The sequence below is a fragment of the Rhinolophus hipposideros genome (assembly GCF_964194185.1).
Source record: "Rhinolophus hipposideros genome assembly, chromosome: 9".
Lineage (NCBI taxonomy): Eukaryota > Metazoa > Chordata > Mammalia > Chiroptera > Rhinolophidae > Rhinolophus > Rhinolophus hipposideros.
Window position 1 is genome coordinate 10,204,527 of NC_138055.1, and position 22,184 is coordinate 10,226,710.

At 51.9% G+C, this 22,184-nt stretch overlaps 1 protein-coding gene across 1 annotated transcript in view; it reads left to right on the forward strand.

Moving 5' to 3' along the window:
- MYH9 (myosin heavy chain 9) overlaps positions 1 to 22,184 on the forward strand; it is an 89,337-nt gene that overhangs the window by 8,615 nt on the left and 58,538 nt on the right. Inside the window, exon 2 of the mRNA XM_081059069.1 lies at positions 21,575 to 21,926. Within this exon, the coding sequence (XP_080915195.1) occupies positions 21,594 to 21,926 (333 nt within the window). The 5' untranslated portion in view covers positions 21,575 to 21,593. The remainder of the gene's footprint in view (positions 1 to 21,574; positions 21,927 to 22,184) is intronic.

The following is a 22,184-nucleotide window of genomic DNA, read 5'->3' on the forward strand; positions in this document are numbered from 1 at the left end:
TGGTAAAAGATATCTTCTTCTCCTGTGCCCAACCCCTATTGACAGCCTCATATATAGCCCAAATGACCCATTAAGGCCTGTGCCATTTCCTGGGAAATGTGGGAGTGTAGGATTCCACTCCCAGGATTTTAACCCCTGAGTGGCTGCTGGGGATCCTGCCTGTGCCCTCTGGGTATGTGATCAGCAGGCTGTTCCCAGCTGAAGGACTTGGGGTGAGAGTTTTCTTGAGCGTTGAGAGAGATAATTGTTACTGGAATGGTTCTCTTTTTAAAGGAAAAAAAGGGGGGGGCATTGTTTATAGCACCAATAGTATTAATAACAAAGCTTGCAAGAAGCAAATTCACCCCTCACCCTCTCTACAGTTGGCGTCTTTCAGGGCTTCCTATCCATATCCATACATACATACATATGGTACAAAACTGAGCAGAACAGGTACTCTTTCAGTGCTAGAATACGTTTCCTATGTTACAACAGTCTCCACAGTTACTGTTTTAATGGCCATGGTACAGAGGAGAAGAACCATTACTTACATTGCCAGAAAGTTCCCTGGATTTTATTGACTCTTTTGGAAATTCATTTATTTAGAAAATATGTCCTGAGCATCTGGTCTAGGGCAGAAACTGCTAGGTGGTTCGGATGTAGATGAATGAGACATCATAGGCCCTGCCTTCAAGATGCTCAGGGTCTAGACCCAGGGAAGAACACGCCTTCACTCTGGTATTGTGGTTTGTGATGGAAGCGAGCCCAGGAGAAAGTGGCAGCTCCATGCCCAATCTGGAAAACAGGTAAAACCACTTTGTCATTCGGCTGAGAAGGCTTAGGAATGTGGGCCTGGGAGATCTTACTGGGCTAATTGGAAGGTCTACCATCACCTGCCCGCTTCCCAGTCGTTCCTGCAGGAGGCCTGGGCCGGAAAATGCCCTGGGAGGAAGTGAGGGACAGAGGCTCCCAGGGCCTGGTCAGCGGGGCGCTGGGGCGATGGGAACCATGGGTAGGAGGCAGCTGAGGGTGGAGGCAGCAGGTGGGTGAGGTGGGGTCTCGGAAGAGTCCAAAAGCCACTGCCGGCTGCTGGGCCTCCGCTGCGGCTCATTGTAGCAACACGTTGCAACAGTATAGTTTTGTTGCAAAGAGGATGTTTCAGAATCCTAGTGGCTGCTTTGGGCATAGATATTTAGTAGAGTAAGTGTTATTTGCGGGTTGGTTGGGCAGCCCACCACGGGAGAAGATGGCTGGTCAGGAGCTTAGGCACCCAAATGCAGTGTCTTTGCTCTCTTGTTTTCTTTCATTCCTGAGAAATGGCTTCCTTGCCCATGTCCTTTCCTCGTTCCCACCCCCCCACTGTCCTGTCCCCCCAGCCTCAGCTCCTGGCTCCAGGGAGCGGCACCTGAATTCTGCTGTCTTCCTAGAGAGTAGCAGAGGTCAGTTCTGAAAGGAGCCCACCTCACCCACTGAAGGAATGAGAGGGCCAGCGGTGGACCCCAGAGCTGATCACTGGGACACTTCCATGGTGTTTGTGTTTTGTCAACCTCGAGTCTGCTCTCCAGCCTGCAGTAGGGATTTGGTTCAGTCCCACCCAGGCCTCTCCGGTTTGAGGTTTGGGAGAGCGCTGTCACTCAATGCCCCCCATTCAGTACACACTCAGAGCACCAAAAGCAAACCCTAAACCTTAACCTAAGCTTGTTTTTATGTATTGACTTAAAATCAGTAATAAGACTAAAACAAGCTAGGGATGTCAGCAGTGGATAGGTTAGAATGTTCCCTGGTAGCTGAGGTGAGGTCCTTTGTGTATCTTTTTAATTTGTCTCCTGTCACCTTGTTTACATTACTGTTGACTGGTGATTACAGGCTAGAGATTATCTTGGATTTTATACTATTTTTAATTATTTGCTGCTATAATATTGGAGGGTAGAGAGCTGGGTATCAGGAATAGAGAATTAGATAAAACAGAAGGAGGCAGCGGGCGTGTGGGAAGAGAGTGGGTGACTTTAGGAGCAGCAGCTGGGTTTAAATTCCATTTCACACAGTTTATTCATTAAATATGTATCAAGTGCTGGGAGACAGGATTGAGTAAAACCCAAAGCCTCTGCAGTGAACATTCTAGTGGGGAGAAGCAGACAGCAGTCAGAGAAGCAGGCTCACCGTAGCAGGTCCGGGTGGTGGTCGGTGCTGAGGGTGACAGAGTCCCACAGGCATCGCACTGAGGGCCCCAGACCCAGCAGCGTCCACATCAGAAACGTACTGAGCCACAGTCTGGAAGCGGAAGTCCAAGGTCAAGGTGCCGGTGGGGTGGTTTCCTCGGAGGATTCTGGCCTTGGCTTGCAGAGGGCTGGCTCTTGCTGCCTCTTTTCAGGGTCTTTCCTTTGTGCATGAGCCTCTGTGCTCCCCACCTTGTGTATCCAAATTTCCTCCTCTGATAAGGACAGTAGTTGGATGAGGGCCCATCTGAATGGTCTCATTTTAACTTAATTAAAAACGCTGTCCAAATATAGTCACATTCTGAGGTCCTGGGGTTTAAGGCATCAACATAGGAATTGAGGGGGTGGGGGACAACACAGTTCAGCCCAGAACAGGGGAGAAGGGGGGGGGTTTCAGTGGAGGACTCTCTAAATCCAGGGATAGTCACTTGGTTCCTCCAGGTGGGAGGGATGAGCTCGCCAGTATTTTGTTCTACTTTACCAGTTTATTTAACTGCTTTGAGCCCCAGTTTCCTCAGCTGTAAAATATGGTTAATGAAACCTGTCTCTTGGTGTCCTTTGGGGATCTAAGCCTTTCATGAACTCAGTTCATGGCAGACCCCCAATAAGTCAGTCCCATACCTTCTCCTTCTGCCCCCCTCCTGCTCCTGGCTCACCAGAGCTCCTTTTCCTTCTATCCCTCTTTCATCCTCTCTGCTCCTGAGCTCCACTTCTGATCAGGGTGCTTTAATAACTGGCTTCCTGGGATGGCTGTTCCCAACTCCCGAATGGCTCTGCTTTCCTCACAGGAGTGATGGCACCCCCACCCAGTTCGTGTGGGGCCATGCATTTTGGGGATGGCCTCTCCCCTTTGAGGAGCCCCAAACACTGTTTTTACACCGGCAAGAAGTAAGATGTGGAGAAAACTGGTGCAGGAGTATACACGTAAAATACCCGTTGCTGGCCAGAGTGTGGGATGGCTGCAGGGAAAGCTTCCCTTGGACCGGTGACACTTTACACTTCCCTGTGCTGGTCTCGCTTCCCTTATTAGCTCTTTTGCCACTAATAGGCTTAGGCTTAGGCCTTGCACTTACTGTGTGCTTGAGCAATGGGTGAGTGTATTCATACCCAAGTGTGGCTCACATAGACCCTCACATAGACAACATCAGCTCCGTCACTTAGCTCCATGTGGCTTCTGAGGCTTAAATGCCATGGCGTGTGTAAGCCTGGTACCTATGTAAATAGGCAGCAGGCGCTGGGGTCAGACCCTCTGTCCTAATCCTGAATCTCCCACTTACCAGGTCTTCGACTTTGGGTACCTAACTTTTCTGCATCCTGTCTGTTTTCCTTGGGTGCAGAATGAGGAAAACGAGAACTACCACAGAGGGTTTTGGAGCTCAGTAAAGTTGAGCTTTATTGTTTGTATGTTTTATTTGTACAAAGTGCCAGGCTGTTTATTATAAATATATCTATTTTTTAAAAAAACTATTTTAATCTTGTTTTTTTCTATCACTATGAAGTTTGAAGTCACACTCAGGTTACTGCAATTAAACTTTCCCAGTCCCATGAGGGTGGCGGCATTCATGTTCCCATTTTATAGCTGGGAAAATTGAGGCTCAAGGAACCTGAGTGCCCCAGATAGCAAGTGAAAGATCTCAGATCTTCTCCCCGCTCCTCTAATTTTCAGGCCAATTAATTGCCGTGCCTGTCTTCTCATCCACTTCACCCATCCTATGGATAATGTTTGTGAAGTTGGGAGTTTTGTAGACTTCCATGCTTTTGTACAAAGTTTCAAAGCAGTGGTTGCAGAGGCCCGGTGCCCCACTGGCTCATGGTTTCAAGTATAAAGTACAGCCCTCCCGGTTCCATCCGAGACAAGTCAGTGGAGAGAGGTGGAGGTGGGTGGCCAGGTGTGCCTGGTACCTGCAGGGGACTTGAGCTCTTCTCCCTCAGCTTTCTAAGGCCTCCTTCTCCTAGCCCACCAGCATGCTGTTCTCAGCCTGCCTTCTGCCCAGTGCTGGCCAGGCCTGCCACCCACCGTTTCCTGCGATTGCCAGGGTGAGGAGGAGGTGGCTGTGTCCTGCCAAGTACTCATGAAAAATGCCTCATTATGGGATTAATGACTTGCCACTGAGCACTGGAATTCACTAGTCCCCGTCAGCTCTGAGACTTCTCACCTCCGACTGTCTCACCTCCTTCCTCCACACCTACCTGGCGTGCTGACGTCCTTGCCCGCTGTAAAGCTCCTGTCAGGGAGGAAGGACTCGAGTGCCCTCCCAGGTTCAGCATCCTTCCCTGCCACTTACTAGCCGCGTGCCTCGAGCCTTGAGGACACTCTGGGGATACTGGGCCTGGGGCACTGCCAGGTTGTAAAGCCTGTGTGTGCAGCCCTTCGTGGTATCCCACACGCAGGCAGACCAGTGTGTTAGAGAGGCTGAAACAGGATGGCCTCCTCTTCCTGTGAAACAAGTCCCTGCTTTAATTATCCTTAGGTTGAAATCCTGGAGTGCCCCCTCCCCCCACCCCACCCCCCTCTGGCTTTCAGACAAGAATCTGAAGAATGTGATACTCCTTTGTGGACCTGAGCAAAGATCAGGGGGCTGGGGCCGGACTCCAGCTCGTCAGGCCTTTACCAGGCTGCCTTTGTTCTCCTGGACCTGGGACATTCCGAATTGGTCGTGGTCAGGTCAGGAGACACTGACACAACAGGGCGTTCAGTGCTGGCCCCTGGGTGGGATCTGCAGGGACAGCTGGGAAGGGCGGGGGAGAAATACTCCTCCCCGACCCCCAACATTGCTGTCTTAGAGAAATCAGGTTAAAAACGGTTTGCAAGGGAAGCACCGCTGCGTCGCAGAAGGGCTTGCTATCAGCCAGGAGGACCGCGTCTACTGCTTTGGTTCTGGTGCCGGAAAACCGGGGGCCACCTTTGGCTCCTTCCCGTTCCTGACCGATGGCTGAGTGCTGTCTGTCTGTCCTCTGCCTTTGCTGCCTCCCTGCATGTGCTCTGAGGCAAGTCCAGGAGCAGACCCTGGGGCTGTAGTGAAACCTCGGGTACAGACCCCACGGCCACTCCCTGTGTGCCCTGGGGCGAGTCACTCAAACATTCTGCGCTTGGGCTTCCTCAGCTGCAAAATGGGGTACTACCAGTAGAACCCACCTCACAGGCTTGTTGTGTGGGTTAGTGAGCTCTCAGGTGAAATCACAGAACTAAGCATTAGTAGCTGTTATTTGTCCACACAGTGCTGCGGGCTTGTGATTCCCAGGTGACAGACGGAGAAAGGGAGGTTCAGAACATTTAAATAACGTTCCCAGATTCCCTCAACCTGTGCGTGGACACTCCAGTGCTCACATCCAGTCAGCCTGAGTGGATCTCGCATGCTCTGGGGGGGTGTGTGTGCACAGTCTGGGGGGTGGGTCACTCCCTGGGCAGGGTGGGGTGGCCCTAATCTGGCAGCTCCCTAGGGCAGGGGCTGCTGCTTCTTCCTTCTGTCATGTGCACCTTCAGCCTGGGCCCCTTTGGAACCGGGCTGTAGCTCTGGCAAAAGAGGGATCCCTGGCGGGTGGTAAAGTAAGCAGCAGCTAGCTTCCTGGTGAAGGACGCGTGAGGTCACCCGTGTGGCCAGGCTCCCTGCTCAAGGACAGCGGGGTTGGCCTGCCTTTCAGACCAGGGGCCACCACACAGCCTGCTCTAGGAAACTGCAATGTCATATTCTCTAAAGTGTGAAATAAGTGGTTTTCTTTCTTCTTTAAAATATTTATTTCTGGAACTGGGTGAAGGGTATTTGGGAGGCGCAGTAGAGCCAGGCGCTCCGGCCTCAATAAGTGGGTTTTATCTTTACTCCATGGCTTGTATTGGGGTCATTTTCCCCAGGGAAGCTGAAGGCTCTGGGATGGTGCTTGGCCACCCTGGCTTCTCTAGAGTTGGCTCTGCCCTACAGCCTGTGTGCCCAGCGCTGGCATTGGGAGAACAGGCCTGAGGGATGATAACGGAGGGAGGAGAGTTTTGGATGTCTTGTCCCTGCCGTCCAGGGTGGTCCAGAGCCTGCGGAATGGCCTCCTGTCCCCCCCCCACCCCCCCGCAGCCCGACTCCTCTGCTGCCCACACACACTCACTGTTGAGTTGTCCTGACTGCAGCCTTGCTCCCCTAGACGTCTTGTGAGATCCTGCTTCACCCTCTGGAGGGTAATGGAGGAAGAGACTCCTTTGTCTTTGTTCACGTGGAGAGGAGGCCACTTTTTTGCTTTTGAGCTTGTAACCAGGGCCTCCTAAAGAGCCCATGGGCTGAACTTGGGGGTCTCTGTGAGCCCCCCTCAGATGGTATGCAAAGGGTTCAAAGCCTTCAGAGGGTTCCTTGATGGCTAAAACTGATGAGAAACACTGATCTAGAGAGATGAGGACTTTGGGTTTCCTGTTTGTGGAGCGAGTACATGTGCATGTAGGTGTGTGTAAACAGACACGTGATCAGCAGGGTGTTATGGAGGCATGAGGGTCTGTTCATTACAGCGTTAGCACGTGCTGCCCGACCGGTAAATACGTGCAGAGCACTTTCCCCAGTCTCACCTCTGTAGCTTACTGGTTTTCCTCTCCCATCTGATATTTCTTTTTTTTCTTTTTCTCCCCTTCTTCCACCTTCCCTCCCACCCCCCATCCGGTTAAAGCCGTTTTCTCAGTCTAGTGTCGGACACAGCTCCCTGGCCCATGCTGGTGTTACGAGCCTTGCGCTCCCCCCGGCTGAGGCAGTCAGTCGGCTGCTGCTCACAGCAGCTCACGGCCTCTCACGCTGGCTGCCGGCTGCTCATCGCAGCACAGAGTAGCCCACGGCAGCTCACACCAACCCTCCAGCTGCTCACAGCAGCCCAGCTCCAGGGAGCTACAATCTTAGCTGTAGAGGGCACAGCCCACTGGCCCATGTGGGAATCAAACCAGCGACCACAGCGCTCCAACCGCCTGAGCCACCGGGCTGCGCACCCCCACCATTTTTTTTTTAAGGAGGGCGCACCTCACAATAGCCCATATGGGGATTGAACCGGCAACCTTGTGTTATTGGCACCACGCTCTAACCCGCTGAGCTAACCGGCCACCCCTATGGGATATTTCTTGTATTAAACCTTTAATACATCTCTGCTGGGTGTCTCTTCAGTGTGCGGCTGGGGCTGGAACTGGGGCTGGTGCCTGGAGAATGGTGACATTTTTGACCATAGGAGATTTGATCTGTTCTCGGCTCTTCTTTCTTTCCTTGTGATCTCTACCTGTATTCCAGGTGCTCCAAGGAAGTTTTCTCCGCCCCCACATCCCCCACATCCGGGCAGGTTGCACCATCCCCTCCACCTCCCAGCCTCTTAGTCTCTCTTTGTTAAGGAGGAAGGTAGGGAGCTGGGACAGGGTCCATGGCTTCACTGAGGTGGTCGGGATCAAATGATGGGAGCAGTGGGAGAGGAACATGCTCCCCACAGACCTTCCTTTGGCTTTGGCTTTGACCTGCTGCTTTGCCTAACCTGTTGTGTCATCTTGGAGGAGTTGCTGGACCAGTCTGAGCCCCATCTGCCCAGTGAAGGTTGAGTCAGATTGGTGTTTGTCAGCCTATCAATCGAGACTCATTGGGGGGTCATAAAATTACCTGAGTGGGTGGCAACCAGCATTTTTAGAAATGAAATAAAATAGACTCGAATGGAAAATAGACTATCATTTTGTGAATTTCATTTTGCTGGACATGTTTGTATATATTTGTGATTCAGTTTTTAAATTAATTATCATTATTATTTTTTACTGCGGTTTGAGATGAATAGAACATGTTGGCAACTCCAGCATGAGACGCTCTGGCAGGTTGGCTCAGCTCAGACTGGTGGTTCCCGTCTGCCGATCTGAGCTGAGCTGGGTCTCAGCCACTCCCGCTGAGCCTGTAAATGGAGCCCCTTGCAAATCAAAGTCTTTAAAAAGTTCTTGACAAAATTCTGGGAAATGAGCTACATTCCTGGGGTGGAATAAATCATGTTGAGTTAGGCTAGGCAGGATGTGACTTCAAACCCCCCAAAGTGGGCTGTGTGAGGGCAGCGCTTGGGACTGACTCATTATGAGCTCAGTGGCGACACAGACTTCTTGAGAGAAGAGGCAAAGATTGTGGGGGCGGGGGGCTGGCAGGCCCAGGGCACCACCAAGCACCACTCCTCGTTAGCTCATTTCGATCCTCACAATAGTTCTGAGTTGAGCAGTGCTCCGACCACATTGCAGAGATGGGGCCGGCTCTCGTCTGCTGCTCACAGCTGTCCTAGGGGTGGGGGGCTGGTAGCACCTCCGTTTTACAAATGGAGAAACCGAGCCCCGGGGGCCAAGTCAACTTGGCAAAGTTTGTTCTGTTAGTTAAGTGATGGGTCTGGAATTCCACAGCCAGTCTGGCTGCCTCCTGACTCAGGTTCTTTCTAAGATGCTGTCTGTAAAAGTCATGAATAAGTTATTACCATTTGGGAGGTCTCCTTTCAGTGATGAAGCTCATTAGCAGAGCAACTTAAATGGCCTCCTGATCAATTCAGGAAGATTGCTGTTGACCCCTGGCCAGTGGCATGTCTTTTAGAGACAAAATGAAGATTAGTGAACCTCGGATTTAGCGGGCAGGGTGGGTGAGAGGCGGGAGGGCAGTGGTGTGGTACCGGAGGGCTGCAAAGAGCCTCGGTCCACTCCAGGCCTTTGCTGCTCACGGAAAGCGGAAATGAACCCCAGGAGTCACGTATGTTGGGAGAATAAGATGTGGGATTATTGGGTTTTACGTTAGGTGCTTGGAGAATGGGTGGCAGAGAGCCTATTGATTCCATCCCTGGAGTTTGGACCTTGTGGGAGACTGGAACCTTCCCCGTTGTTTCAGTTCATCAGACATAATTCAGCCACCTACATGTTGGGCAGTGGGCACCCAGCAGTGACTGGGACCCATCGTGGCCTTGGAGCTCCCAGGACGGTGGGACCAGGGTCAAGTGGCTGTGAGCAGCTACACTCTTCTGTTTTGTTTTGTTTTTGTATTATTTAAATATCACTCAGAGAATAATGAGCTGCTGAAGGCCTCATAGGTTCTGGGCTGAGTAGTTTTCAGAAATTGTCTGTAGTTTCTGATGTCGCGTTGGGTTTCTCAGCCGTCACCATGTGGACTCAGGAAGCCAGCACTTTCCCAGCGAGACAGCGGCCGTATAATTAAGTCTTTGCAGTGAGGTTATTTTTCTGCGTTGGGTTTCAGCAAACTGTGCTCGCATGCTTGAGGAAAGGAAAACCGTGCTCTCAGCAGGACCAACGGGAAAGAATAACTTCGCTGCGGAACCTGAAGGGTTCAAGTTGCCCCTCGTGCGTGTGTGGGAAGCTCTAGTGGGAAGCTCTAGCGTGCTCCGGAGATGCTATCTGCGGGAGGGCAGGCTCGGGTGTGCTCAGCGAACATTCCTAACGGGCAGGCAGCCAAACAATTGTCAGCCTTGTCAAACCTGGGGGCGAGTCTGAGGGCAGAATCTGTGCCTCACTGTTCGGGAGGGGATATTGATTGCCCCCTGAAATGACTTGCTTCTCTTGGCTGTAGTTCCTGGGCCACTGAGTGGAAGCTCATTACCCGGTAGGTGAAGCACAGGTGTGATCTCACTATGCAAATATTGAACCACTTAAGCGCCAAGTCAAGGTCCAGTGAAGATGACTTAGCCATGATTTAGCCTCTGAGTCACAGGCCCAGCGGGTGGCTGCGTGGTCTCTTCCCATTGAGTGAAAGCTGCTTAACCTGGTGCCCACGTGCCTGCCTGCCTCGCTCTCTTTCCCTCGACATTAGATTAGAGGGGTTTCCTTTGGAATGATGATCTCTTGGGTAGCCAGGTTCCCGGATGACCCGGTGTGAGCTGTAAACCCACGCATTGGAGGAGCTCACTCAACAAGCGTGATGAGGCCCCTCCCTCCGCAGTAACCAGGGCTCGGCCATCAGTCAGCACCTAAGAAGGGAGGCAGCCCCTGCCTTCAAGTAGCTCTAGGGCAAAGCTGGGGCAGGCAGAGAAGCAGTGGTTCTGAAACAGGGCAGACTGTGTTGTAGGCAGCCTGGGGCAAGGAGGGACCGAGGTGGATAATATACTAGGGTGTCAGGAAGGGCCGCCTGTGCCGGCCAGCAGCAAAGACTCTTTTCCCTCATGTAAAATCACTGGGTTTGGGAGTGGCCGTACTCAGCGAGCCATGGCTAGAATGCAGGGTGTCTGGGAGGCATTGCGGGAAGGACTTGGTTGGCTTCTGAAGGCCACGGGGATCTTTCTCTTCACGTGGGAAGGGCTGTCATTCTGAAGGGGGCTGTCTTCAAGCTCTAACTGCTCTCTGCCCTGAATGATGAGTTGATTCATTCATTCATTCTGAAATAGCTTCTGTGCCCCACGCCGTGTGTCTGTGGCCCTCAGGACGGGGTGGTATCTCAGTGGAGGAGAGAGACCCAGTCGGGCACTTTGGTTTGGGGGTTGCAGGAGATCTGTTGGAGGAGTGTTCCTGGGAGAGTCGCTGGGGCACTTGTCACTCGGGCGGACATGACACGGTGGGCCAGTGGCTCCCAGTATTCTCCCTGAGCCAGGCTGTTTGGGGTAGTAGATCAGAGGGTAAATCTGTGCTTCGTTTGTCCCTCTCGGGGCATTTAATCGTTTTGTCTCTAGCCTCCTTGTAGAGTTCTCTTTCGTCCTCGCTTAGGTTGGCTAGTTCTGGTCCTTTCCAACTGCTGACCTCACCCCCTGAGGGCAGGGAGGGTGATCCTTCTGAAATACAAATCGGATGATGTCACCCTGCCCACCTCCCACCTCCGGTGCTGGCCTCCCCTCGTCCCTAGAATAAAACCCAGTTCTTCCACATGGTGATAGATCGGGGTACGCTGCTGTGTTTATCCCCTCCAGTGTCATCTCCAGCGCCCCGCCCCATTCCTTATACACATAGCTGGAGGGGAATCTATGCCCCAAATTCTGGTGTCCGTTTTGAAGGTCTGGGTTCTTTGGGTGCAGGGTAAAGTCAGAATGACCACAGGCCTCCCCTTCTGTAGTCAGGCAACAACGTTTCTCAGTGTTCCCTCGGGCCTTCTCTTCGGAGTCCTGGGCAGCCCCTCCATGGGCCTCTGAGGAGGGAAGGGCAAAGCGGGTGGGTTCTGGGGCTCTGGTGCTAAATTCCTCTCTGGTCCTGCTCTGGTCTGGTTTCCTTATCTGCGAAGCATCAGCACGGGCTGCGGTTGGAATACTGCTAAGGGAAACAAGTCCCAGCTTCTTCTGTAAGCAAACAGCATTCCTGAGGTCGGGAGGGAGGGGCGCTCTGCCTCCTCCCAGTCCTCTGCAGTGTCTGGGCTCTGGGGGACCCTCCCCCTTCCTAGTCCTCAGAGAGCCAGCACCTCGGGGTGGGGGCGCATATAAACTTGGCCCTAATGCAGAGTGGCTGACTCTGTAGATAAGTGTCCTCTCATAGCCTGGCCTTTATACTGGGAGGCTCCTGTGTGGCCATTACCTTGTTGGAGCCTGATAGCAGCATCTGTGTGCCACGCAGGTGGTGTCTGCAGGTCACACAGCTGGTCAGTGCTGAGCCAGACTCAAATCCAGCTCTTCTTCCACTGACCTCGTGCACGTCCCAGGTGAGTGTCGAGACCTGCGTTTCCCAGGTCAGTGTCGAGAAATAGTCTCCTGCCCAATATTCCTGGGCACTAAGCCTTATTGGACAAAGCAAAGTGGGTTTCCTTACCGCAGGCTTCAGGACCTTTCATGTGCATTGTGACTCTGTGGGATGGCCGTGGGTGGCAGCGTGTCCAACTTGCCTTGGCCTTGAAGCCCTTTTCCCTCATGCAGAATCACTGTTTAGTAGTCACCCTACTGTACCATGTTCGCTGTGGACTGACGTCACTTGGAGAAAGAGTCACCAAACTTCTGGAAGCTTTTCATGGGCCCCGGGTGTCATTCTAGGGAGGATTAGGACTAATGAATTCAGGAGGACAAGAGAGATGAGTGGGGAGGGGAATTCCTGGTAAGTGTTGGATTCTTTGCTGGGAACATTCTAGAGCTAGGAGACTGAGGTGCTAACAGCTTCAAGGGCACAGGAATTGTGAGCGGGAGATTCAGACCCAGGTACGTTTGACTCCAAATTCATACCCATTCCATTCCATCATGGGGCATTCTGAACATTTATCTTGGGATTTGAAGGATCAGTGCCCCCCACGACAATGATTTTTCTAAGCTCTGTCCCTGCTGAGTTGGTACCAAAGATTGGTGCCTGCAACACATGCTTGGTGTTTGCAGACCGAGGGCTCCAGGAGAGGCAGGAAGGGCAGCCTGAGCCTTTACATGGATTCCAACAAGGGCAGAGGCCCTGGCAGTCCTCGCCAGCTGAGCTCTTGTCTGGCGTGTCAGGTGGCAGGGGACTCCACCTGGGTTAATCAGGGCACACTCGAAGGTTCCAGAAAACTGAGTTGGTTTATTCAACCTTATGAAAAGCTTCTTGGGGACCCATAAATTATCTTTACTCCTATTTCTCTTTGTGGATTGAAAGCCCCAGTATGCTGTTATTCCCTTCTTGTTTTGGGGGATGTAAAAATGAGTTCATAAATGGCCTGGGTTCTGTCACACATTAGATAGTTGTGACCTGTGGCTGCTTTCGCCTTCAGCTTTGTGCACTTCAGCTTTCCAACTCTCTGGCCTTCTTGGCACAGCCCAAGATGTCCTGGCATCTTACAGACCATCGCTCTGCCTTCCTCATCTTTGCCTTGTTCCTCACGTCTTCATTCAGGAGACATTAAGGAGCCCTGCTCTGGGTCGGGTATTGTGCGAGCCATTGGCATTCAGGATGGATGAGACCCCGGCCTGGTCTTCAGATCAAACTACACATGATGACCAGGGAGGGCCTCCCAGAGGAGAGAGCATTTGAGCTGAGATTTGAGATAAGGTTCCTGGCCAAGAGGACACAAGGCTTCTTCCAAGGCCTGGAGGCATGAGCAGAGCAGGATGTGAACAGGAATCATTATGTGGCAGAGAAGAAGGGCAAAGGGGAGAGGAAGGGCTGGGAGCCCGGGAGGAGATTAATGGGCCTACTCATAAAAGGGCCTACTCATGCCAGGGTGGTTCGAGATTATTCTGGAGAAGACGTCGTCACGGAACTGTTTTGAACTGGTGATAATACCAATAAAATAGGAAATAGCATGAATAGAAATGGAGCTGCCAAGTCATCCTGAAGGCACCTCACGGTGGATTTGAAGCAGGTGAAAGGAAGCCTTAGGAGAAGGGCAGTAAGGAGGCAGCTGTGCCGTCTAGAAAGGGGGGCACGCGGGCCTGGACTGGAGGGCGCACAGTGATGGGGTTGGCAGAGTGCTTGCTGGACGAGCAGGGAGCCGGGTATAGGGACTGTCTTGGGTGACCAGGTAGACCGTCTGTCTCAGCGATCAGGACCCAGAAGAACGTGAACGCTGGGGGAGGGGAGAAGAGGGGAGCAGGGGTCAGTGTGATGGTGCTCATGGTGCTCCAGGTGGAGATGACGTCTGCTTCACCCTCAGCGGCCTGGGGAGAGTTCTGGAGGGAAACACTCATCTGGGTAGAATCCCTGGGGCGAATTCTGATTTCCCAAAGTAACTCAATACGTAGCGTTGATGGCCTTCCCAGGTGATGACGGGGGAGCTGGCACAGCACGGGGGCAAGGCCCCCCGCACCCCAGGGTGGCTGCTGCCTGCCTGTCTCCCATTAATTGCCTGGACCTCCGGATGCAGGTGAACTTGGCTGAGCTGCTGTGGTGGAGGCTCTGCAGGAGGGTTATGCCCTGCCTCGGGGGGGGGGGGGGCACATCTGCCTCTTTTGCCTGATTCTTTTCTGGAAAGTTGGGCATTTAAGAATCTTTCGGGCCGGCCCCGGTGGCTCAGGCGGTTAGAGCTCCATGCTCCTAACTCCGAAGGCTGCCGGCTCGGTTCCCACATGGGCCAGTGGGCTCTCAACCACAAGGTTGCTGGTTCAATTCCTCGAGTCCCGGAAGGGATGGTGGGCAGCGCCCCCTACAACTAAGATTGAACATGGCACCTTGAGCTGAGCTGCCTCCCGGATGGCTCAGTTGGTTGGAGCGCATCCTCTCAACCACAAGGTTGCCAGTTCAACTCCCACAAGGGATGGTGGGCTGCGCCCCCCTGGAACTAGCAACGGCAACTGGACCTAGAGCTGAGCTGCGCCCTCCACAACTAAGACTGAAAGGACAACAACTTGACTTGGAAAAAAGTCCTGGAAGTACACACTGTTCCCCAATAAAGTCCTGTTCCCCTTCCCCAATAAAATCTTAAAAAAAAGAAAAAAAGAATCTTTTGAGTACAATCCAGTAGAGGGTTCTGGGCAGACCATTAAAATACAGTGTGTTACAAGGGACAGTCTCTCCTTAGCGTCTGTACCACCTGTGACTGTCATTGTTTGGGCTCTAGGAATCATTTTGCTTTGAGGACATCTTTGTTTTAAAGAGATTTGACTTGTGCGCTTCAGAGTTGGGAGAGTATTTATGAAGCAGAGGTCTGAGCTCTGTACAACATTTGCTCTTACCATGTTTCCCTGAAAATAAGACCTAGCCGGACCATCAGCTCTAATGCGTCTTTTGGAGCAAACATTAATATAAGACCCAGTATTACTGTAAGACCCGGTCTTATAGTAAAATAAGATCGGGTCTTATATATAATATAACATAATATAACATAATATAATACAATGTAATATAGTATAATAAACATAGTATAATATAATACTGGGTCTTATATTAATTTTTGCTCCAAAAGACGCATTAGAGCTGATGGTCTGGCTAGGTCTTATTTTCAGCGAAACATGGTAGTAACCCCTTCAATTAGTGCTTCTCTACCTTTGGCAATGTCTGCAGACATCTGTGGTGGTGACGCCCAGGGACAGGGTGCTTACGGAGTCCAGCCGGAGGGGCCCCTCAGTTTCCTGCAATGCACTGGCCAGCCCTCCACAATCCACAACAAAGACTGACTTGGCTCCAAACACTGATGGAGTTGAGGTTGAGACACTGTCTTATCTGATCACATCATTTTATGGTTGGTGAAAAACTACACCAGCTTCTCCCTTGGCCGGGAATACTTTCTACCATCTCTTCCCCTCCCCGTCAATATTCTACCCATCGTCTAGGACCCAGTTAAATGTGTTCTCCTCCATGACACTCTCCCTTGAGCTTCCAAGTTTCCCATGAATGACCCCTTCCTCTGCATTGCTGCAGCACGTGTTTGTTCTGCTTTCCTGCAGAGTCTGGTGTAGAGCTGGCTGTTTGCACGGTCTTCCCCCTGCCGTGAATGTTCCATAAAGACAAGTGTTCTGTCTCCTTGTTACATACTGTTGATGAGTGTATGTTGAATTAAACAGCCTTGCGAGGTAGGGAAGGTGGCATATTACCTGCATTTAAGGTTGAGCCAGAGAAGTGGCATGTGCACAAGCTAGTATTTACTCTTAAGCCAAATGGGAAATCTATCTAATGGTCTCCTGCCCTTCTTGGTGTTGGGTGCAGCAGTGAACAGGAAAGAAAACCAAGGAGTTTGCTTGTGTCCACTCTGCACTCTACAGTAAAGCCCCAGATTGGCAGTTCAGTGGTATGTGTCATCCCAGGACATTGTAAACTCCTTGGGTTCTTTATACCTTTGTCACGGTTTTTTTTGCATATAGATCCTCAGTATGATGTGGTTCATTAAATAAGTAAATCTACTGGGTTTGAAAATGTCTTTATTATTTCAGCAGCTGCTCTCATAATGGAATCCGGGCACCTTGGTAGTTTCATTTAACTCCAACGCAGTGCCTGTAAGGAGAAAGAGAAGGGTCATGTTCACCTGTATTCTCTGGGATGCGGGGATGAAAAAATGATCAGAAGCCTGCGTCCTACATCAGGGATCAAGCTGGAGCAGGATTCCAGGGGCTGGGTGGATTTAAGGTGGAAGTGTGAAGAGTCCCTTGTACAAACCCGTAGCATAAGGAAATGGGCTTTGCAGCTTTGCGTTGGCAAGTGAATGTGTGTTTTACTGGTTTGCTAAACCAGAGGGTTCTCAGTTCTTTTTCTCCCCACAGTCCCAGATCTCTCCCAGGGAAGGCAGTTTAAGTGGAAACTGAGCAAGGCTCTGGAGCCGAATGGGTCTGAGTTTGAACCTGGGTTTTGAGACCGGTCTGAGCCTCATTTCCCTTACCTGTAAAGTGAATGCGATGCTCTGTACTTTGTGAGATGATTGCGGCTTGAGTGAGATAACGGAATGCTTGTCAGCAGGCTCTCAGTTCTTGGTAGTGTTAAGATGAGTTGGGCCGAGTTGGAAGTTCCAAGCCTAGAACTTGGCCCCTGGAAGGCGTTACATGTCCTAGTTGTCTAGGAATGGGACCGCTCATAGTCTTTGGACCAGTGGCTTGTCCAGTAGAATCAATTCTGTCTACAAGGGGCTGGCAGTTTCTCTGCAGGCAAGCACACAGCTACTAAGTAAGAAGAGAACCGGAGTGGGGGAGGGAGGGAAGGAGAGAGGGGGTTCTATGGGAAAACAGGAAGGAGTAAAAGGTCCAAATGGATGTTTGGGGGGAGGGGGAGAGACAAATAATCTAGGAATTACATTTTGGGTTGAAAGCAGAGGTTTTTGGTTAACCTATTTACTGTCAGTAGTTTCATCATTTCCTGAGAGTCCTAATTTAGCCTCTGGTTGTGTCCTCCCGATTATGGCCTAAAAAGGCAACTGCTTGGGTTTCTTGGAGTTGGACTGGCACCCGCAGGAAGCCGCATGGGAAGGGCCAGCTCAGCCTGATCTGGTCTCCAATGGGCGCTGCCTTCTTTCTCCTTAACTCCTTGCTGGCTGGAGTCCTGCAGATTCCCAGGGCTTCCCGAGGGTCCCTCCTCCGAGCCACTGAGCTTTTCAGTGAACAAGTTTCTTGGTGTTGGTGTGGTTGCTACCATGCGGTACCCTGCTTAAGTGGTGGTGCACACCAGTCAACCCAAATTTTGGAAAACATTTCGATGACATGGGTCAGGGCCATAAAAATGCTGGATGGTTTTTGCTCTAGTAACTCCGCTTCTGGGAGTTTATCTCAAGGTGGTCCACTAAATGAGAGGGGAAAAAACTACTAACTAGGGTTTTGTTTTAAATCACTTTGGATTATCATGCAGCTATTAAAAATGGCCAACAACCAGGTCTGGGAGCTAGGAGTCCTAGGTTTGAGGTGTTGTATCCTTAGCTGTGTGACTGAATGGAGTCACGGAGTCCCTCTTACAGCCTCTGCACCGTCACCTGGAACATGTAACAAGCAAACTACGGCCCTATGTGGAAATGGCCGTAAGAAGTGGGGAAAATACAAAATGTGGAACTCCGCGCGTTGCCTCTGATGGTTAAAAATCCCGTGTTTCTATGAGCCAGGACTAGAAAGGACCATTAAAAAGCGACAGAGAGAGAGAGAGAGAGAGAGAGAGAGAGAGAGAGAGAGAGAGAGAGAGAACTGAGTATTGGAGAGAGAGAGGGTCAGGAATTTAGGAGGATATTTTTCTTTCGTTTTGAAGTCCTTTATACTTGTATTACATGCAGTTTTTAAAAAAACTGTAAAGAGGCTATTTAGCAGGAGAAGGGGCTGTGTGCCGACTGCTGCATTTAGTAGACTGCCTCCCTAGTATCTTGCTCCAGTGCCCCGATTTCATTCCTCACAGTGCCTGGGTGGCTGCTTACTCCACCTGCATCCTGAGAGCTGAGTGGTAACCTGGCTGCATCCCTGGCTTCCCCACCGGCCAGCCCCTGGGGCCTGGCAGCCTCCTAACTTGACTCAAGTGGAAACGGGAGCTCAGCTGCAGGCCAGTGGCCTTGACTGGCTGATGCTGTCCGGGTGGGCAGGGCTTTAAGGGCATCCCCACTGATTATCGTGACCTCTGCCGTGACCTCTGCCGGCCCCCCCATCAGTCCCGCTCGTGGATTGATCTTGCTTCTGCTACTCCTCATGTCACTTCAGCAGACTTGCTGAAACCAGACAGTATTGTCCTTCGCGTGGCCCAGCGGGCCCTGCGGTGTTTAGTGAAAAGTTCTGCTCAGAGAGAGGCGCTGAGGTGAGCGGGGACTCCTCAAGCCCACTGTCCATGGGGCCCTTGGCGCCCCTGGAGGTAGAGGGGTGCAGCCTTCGGTGCTAGTCCAGCTCTGTGGGGATGCAGTGTGTCCCCCTCCCTTATAGGAAGTATGGCTTGGCCCCTCGGCCTCTGAGAGCTGCCCCTTCCCTCCCACTGAGGCCTGAGGGTAGGTAGGGCAGAAGGAACGGGAGCTGAGGGGGGTGGGGAGGTTCCGGGCAGCCGCTGCCGTGTTTGTGGCCTTCCCGCAGACCCACCTGTGAAAAGGCTGGGCGGTTTACCTGGATTTCCAGGGTAGGCCGAGCACCGGGGCCTGCAGCCTGGAGGAAGCCCGGGTGCTGCCGTGATGTCGGACCACCAGGTGGGTTCTTTGCTGTGGATTCCACCAGGTTGGTGTTGCTGGGAAATGGAGTTTGACGAGGGCCAGCCATTCAGCCTTCCCTGACAGGCTGCTGGCCAGGAGAGGAGCAGCCCTCAGGCCGGAGGAGGGAGAATGTGAGCTTGAGTGTGCTCTGCTTTTTGACGGGCCACATGGTCCACACTGGGAGGCTTGTCTCAGCCTCCCCGCGTGCCTGATAGGGCTCAGTAAGTATTTGTTGGGTGCTGTGGGTGCCTCCCCTGCACTCCCCGTGTCCCACTCAACTGACCCACTTTCGGCCCAGCTCCAACGCCAGCCTGCCTGCTTTTGTGAGATCCCAGACATAAGTGTCCTGGGCCGAGCCCAGGCCTGGGGGATTAGGCTTAGGATCCTGCAGCAGGACTGGCTGGGAGACAGGGCCAACGACCTGCCATCTCCGAGCTTGTGTCCTCATGATAGGCTGGAGGTGATAAAAGCTCTTTTCCAGGGCGATTGACGGTTCAGTGAGGTAGGGAATAGAACGAGCCTGATGTTGGTAGGTAGGTGCTTCGTACTGTCCGTTTCCCTCTTTCTCTTGGAGGGATCCCGTGAAGGGCATGTGATGTCCTCAGGTGCCTTCACGGGGCTGGGGGAGTGGGGCTCTTACCAGCAGCAGACGTAGGATTTTGGGGGGCAGGGTTCAAGTGAATCCTTTTTGTATGTGGATGGGACATTGTCTAGTCCTTTATGGGTTTGAGGTCTGCAGACAGATTGAGAACCAGCAGCCTGTGAGACCCTGCGCTCTGCAAGGTCTGGAGCAGGGAAGTGACATGAGGCGGACACTGGTTTGGGGAGCCCGGGCGCTAAGACTGGAGAGGTCGACTGGCAGTGGTCAGATGGATGGCAGACAGGCAGGGGACAACTGGTATTACTCCGGCAAAGAGGTGTCTTTGATTTGCTTGCATGGCCTGGCCAGTGCGGAAGCAAGGACAGCGGACATAAGCTGGTGGTGCCCTGGTGCTGCCACCTGCCTGGACACCAGACCCCAGGCCCTAATCCCCACGGAAGACAAGGGCTGGCTGGGTGGCTTACAGCTGTCCTGTTCATGCCTTGTTTGCTGCTGCCGAAGTCTGGGCCCTGCCTTCTCTTGGGGGGTGGTCCTCGCAGGTGGACGGTGCCTCTGTTGCTCTTAGAGGGGCTGCCAGGTTTGCTCGTGCTGGGAATGTAAACCAAGCCACCAGCTGAGGGGGCTGGGGAGGCTGCCAGGCTCTCTCCTTGGACTTGCCTTTCCTCCTGTGGCGGGAGCAAGCAGATTTCCTGGAAAACAGCCTCTCCTGGAGTGAGTCCAGGGGAGCCCCTCAGCCTTGATCTGGAAACCATTTAAGGAGCCCAGATAAGAAGGCCTGGGCAGCCCAGACTTTTCCTTTTGTTCTCTCCCTCCCAAGCCTCCAGCTGCCTTGGCGTCCAAGGCCCTCTTGGAATCTGGAAGCATGAAAACCTGTGTAACTCTGGGTTTGGATGTGGGGTCCTCCTGGCTTCCTGGGCCTGGGCGTGTGTGTGGGGGACCTTCATCTGACAAAGGAAAAGCCTGCTTGTGTTGAGTTAGGCAGTGAGCTTCTGGGCTGTGCCTCTGGTGGCCATGGCTGGCTATGTCCTAGACCAGGGTTTCTTAGTCCTGCTTTTGGTTCACTCAGAGCAGCTCTCCTGGGAGCTGATCCGAACCTCAGGCTTTGAGCAGGAATAAATTCTGTGGTTACACCATGGAAAGGCCACAGGACCAGGAGTCCGGAGTTTCCCCTGGGTGACTCGACAAGCTTTTTATTCCTCATCCGTAAAATGGGATGATAACACATGCCTTTACCCACCTTACAGTTACAGGCTTGTCTTGACGAGGATCTTTCGAGATAGCGAAATATGTGTGAAAGCATTTCCTGAACGCCAAAACCACACAGGTGTAAGGGATTATTATTTCATCATCTTTATTTTGCGATTGAGTTTTCAAAAAAAGCAAACACACTTGTGCTTAAGTTTTGGCCCACACATTGAGGGTTGTATTTTCACATTAGTGCCAGAAGGGAAGCACTCTTAGTCTCCATGAGGCTTCCTAGAGCCTGACTTCTTTTCTTCTCGCATTATTTCTTTGCGTTGTATTATCAAGATGGAATTAAAATCTGTTGGCAACATATGGGTGTTTTATTTTCTTCTCTTGGTTGACTCTGAAACAAGAAAAAGTTTTTTAAACTGGAAACTTCCATGTGTGGTTGTAGTCACTTGCCTTTTTTTTGACTAATTAGAAACCTGTTTTGGTTGGAAGTTCTCTCTCTCTTTTTTTTTTTTTAAAGATTTTTATTGGGGAAGGGGAACAGGACTTTATTGGGGAACAGTGTGTACTTCCAGGACTTTTTCCAAGTCAAGTTGTTGTCCTTTCAATCTTAGTTGTGGAGGGCGCAGCTCAGCTCCAGGTCCAGTTGCTGTTGTTGTAGGGGGCGCAGCCCACCATCCCTTGCGGGACTCGAGGAGTCGAACCAGCAACCTTGTGGTTGAGAGCCCACTGGCCCATGTGGGAATCGAACCGGCAGCCTTTTGTACTAGGAGCACAGAGCTCCAACCGCCTGAGCCACCGGGCCGGCCCAGAAGTTCTCCTAAATTGTGTGGTCACTTTTCCTGTCTTAGCGGGCACAGGATAGTGATGAATTACCCCTATCTTTGAGACTCTTAACGCTCATCATTTGGCATAATAGTTGTTTATAGATTTGTTTGATTGTGTATTGATCCTAAGATACACGTAACCATTAATTTCTTACAGCATTCCTGACACCAATTTGTTTTCTCAGGGATGGACATTTTTCTCCCAAAAGTAGTAGAAGCAAGAACATTCTGGCAAATTGTACAGCCTGGTTATATAGTTTCCCTGCACTGGAATGCTATGCCGTTTGCACAGATAAGAGGTGAATGTTAACATTCTTGTGTGGCTAATGGAGTGAGTTGTATCTAATGTCCTTTTTTCTCTCTTAGGTCCTGGCTGTAAGTCACCATGGCGCAGCAAGCTGCTGATAAGTATCTCTATGTGGATAAAAACTTCATCAATAACCCGCTGGCCCAGGCCGACTGGGCTGCGAAGAAGCTGGTATGGGTGCCTTCCGACAAGAGCGGCTTTGAGCCCGCCAGCCTCAAGGAAGAGGTGGGTGAGGAGGCCATCGTGGAGCTGGTGGAGAACGGGAAGAAGGTGAAGGTGAACAAGGACGACATCCAGAAGATGAACCCGCCCAAGTTCTCCAAGGTGGAGGACATGGCCGAGCTCACGTGCCTCAATGAAGCCTCGGTACTGCACAACCTCAAGGAGCGTTACTACTCAGGCCTCATCTACGTAAGTGGGGCTCAGGGGCTCAGGACTCGGGCGGGAGGTTCCGGCCGCCCCACCCGCCTCACATCCTGGGTGCTATCCCTAAGGAACGCTGGGTTTCAGGAATGCTGGGGCGGCGTCCTGGAACTGGAGCATCTGAACATCCTGATGGAATGCTCTCATCGCCTGACTTGTATTTCTTCTCTACATAGCCAGAAACAACCAGAAGCCCGTGTTTGACCAGGTGTAGGGAGAACATGACATGTGTGAGGTGCTGTCACC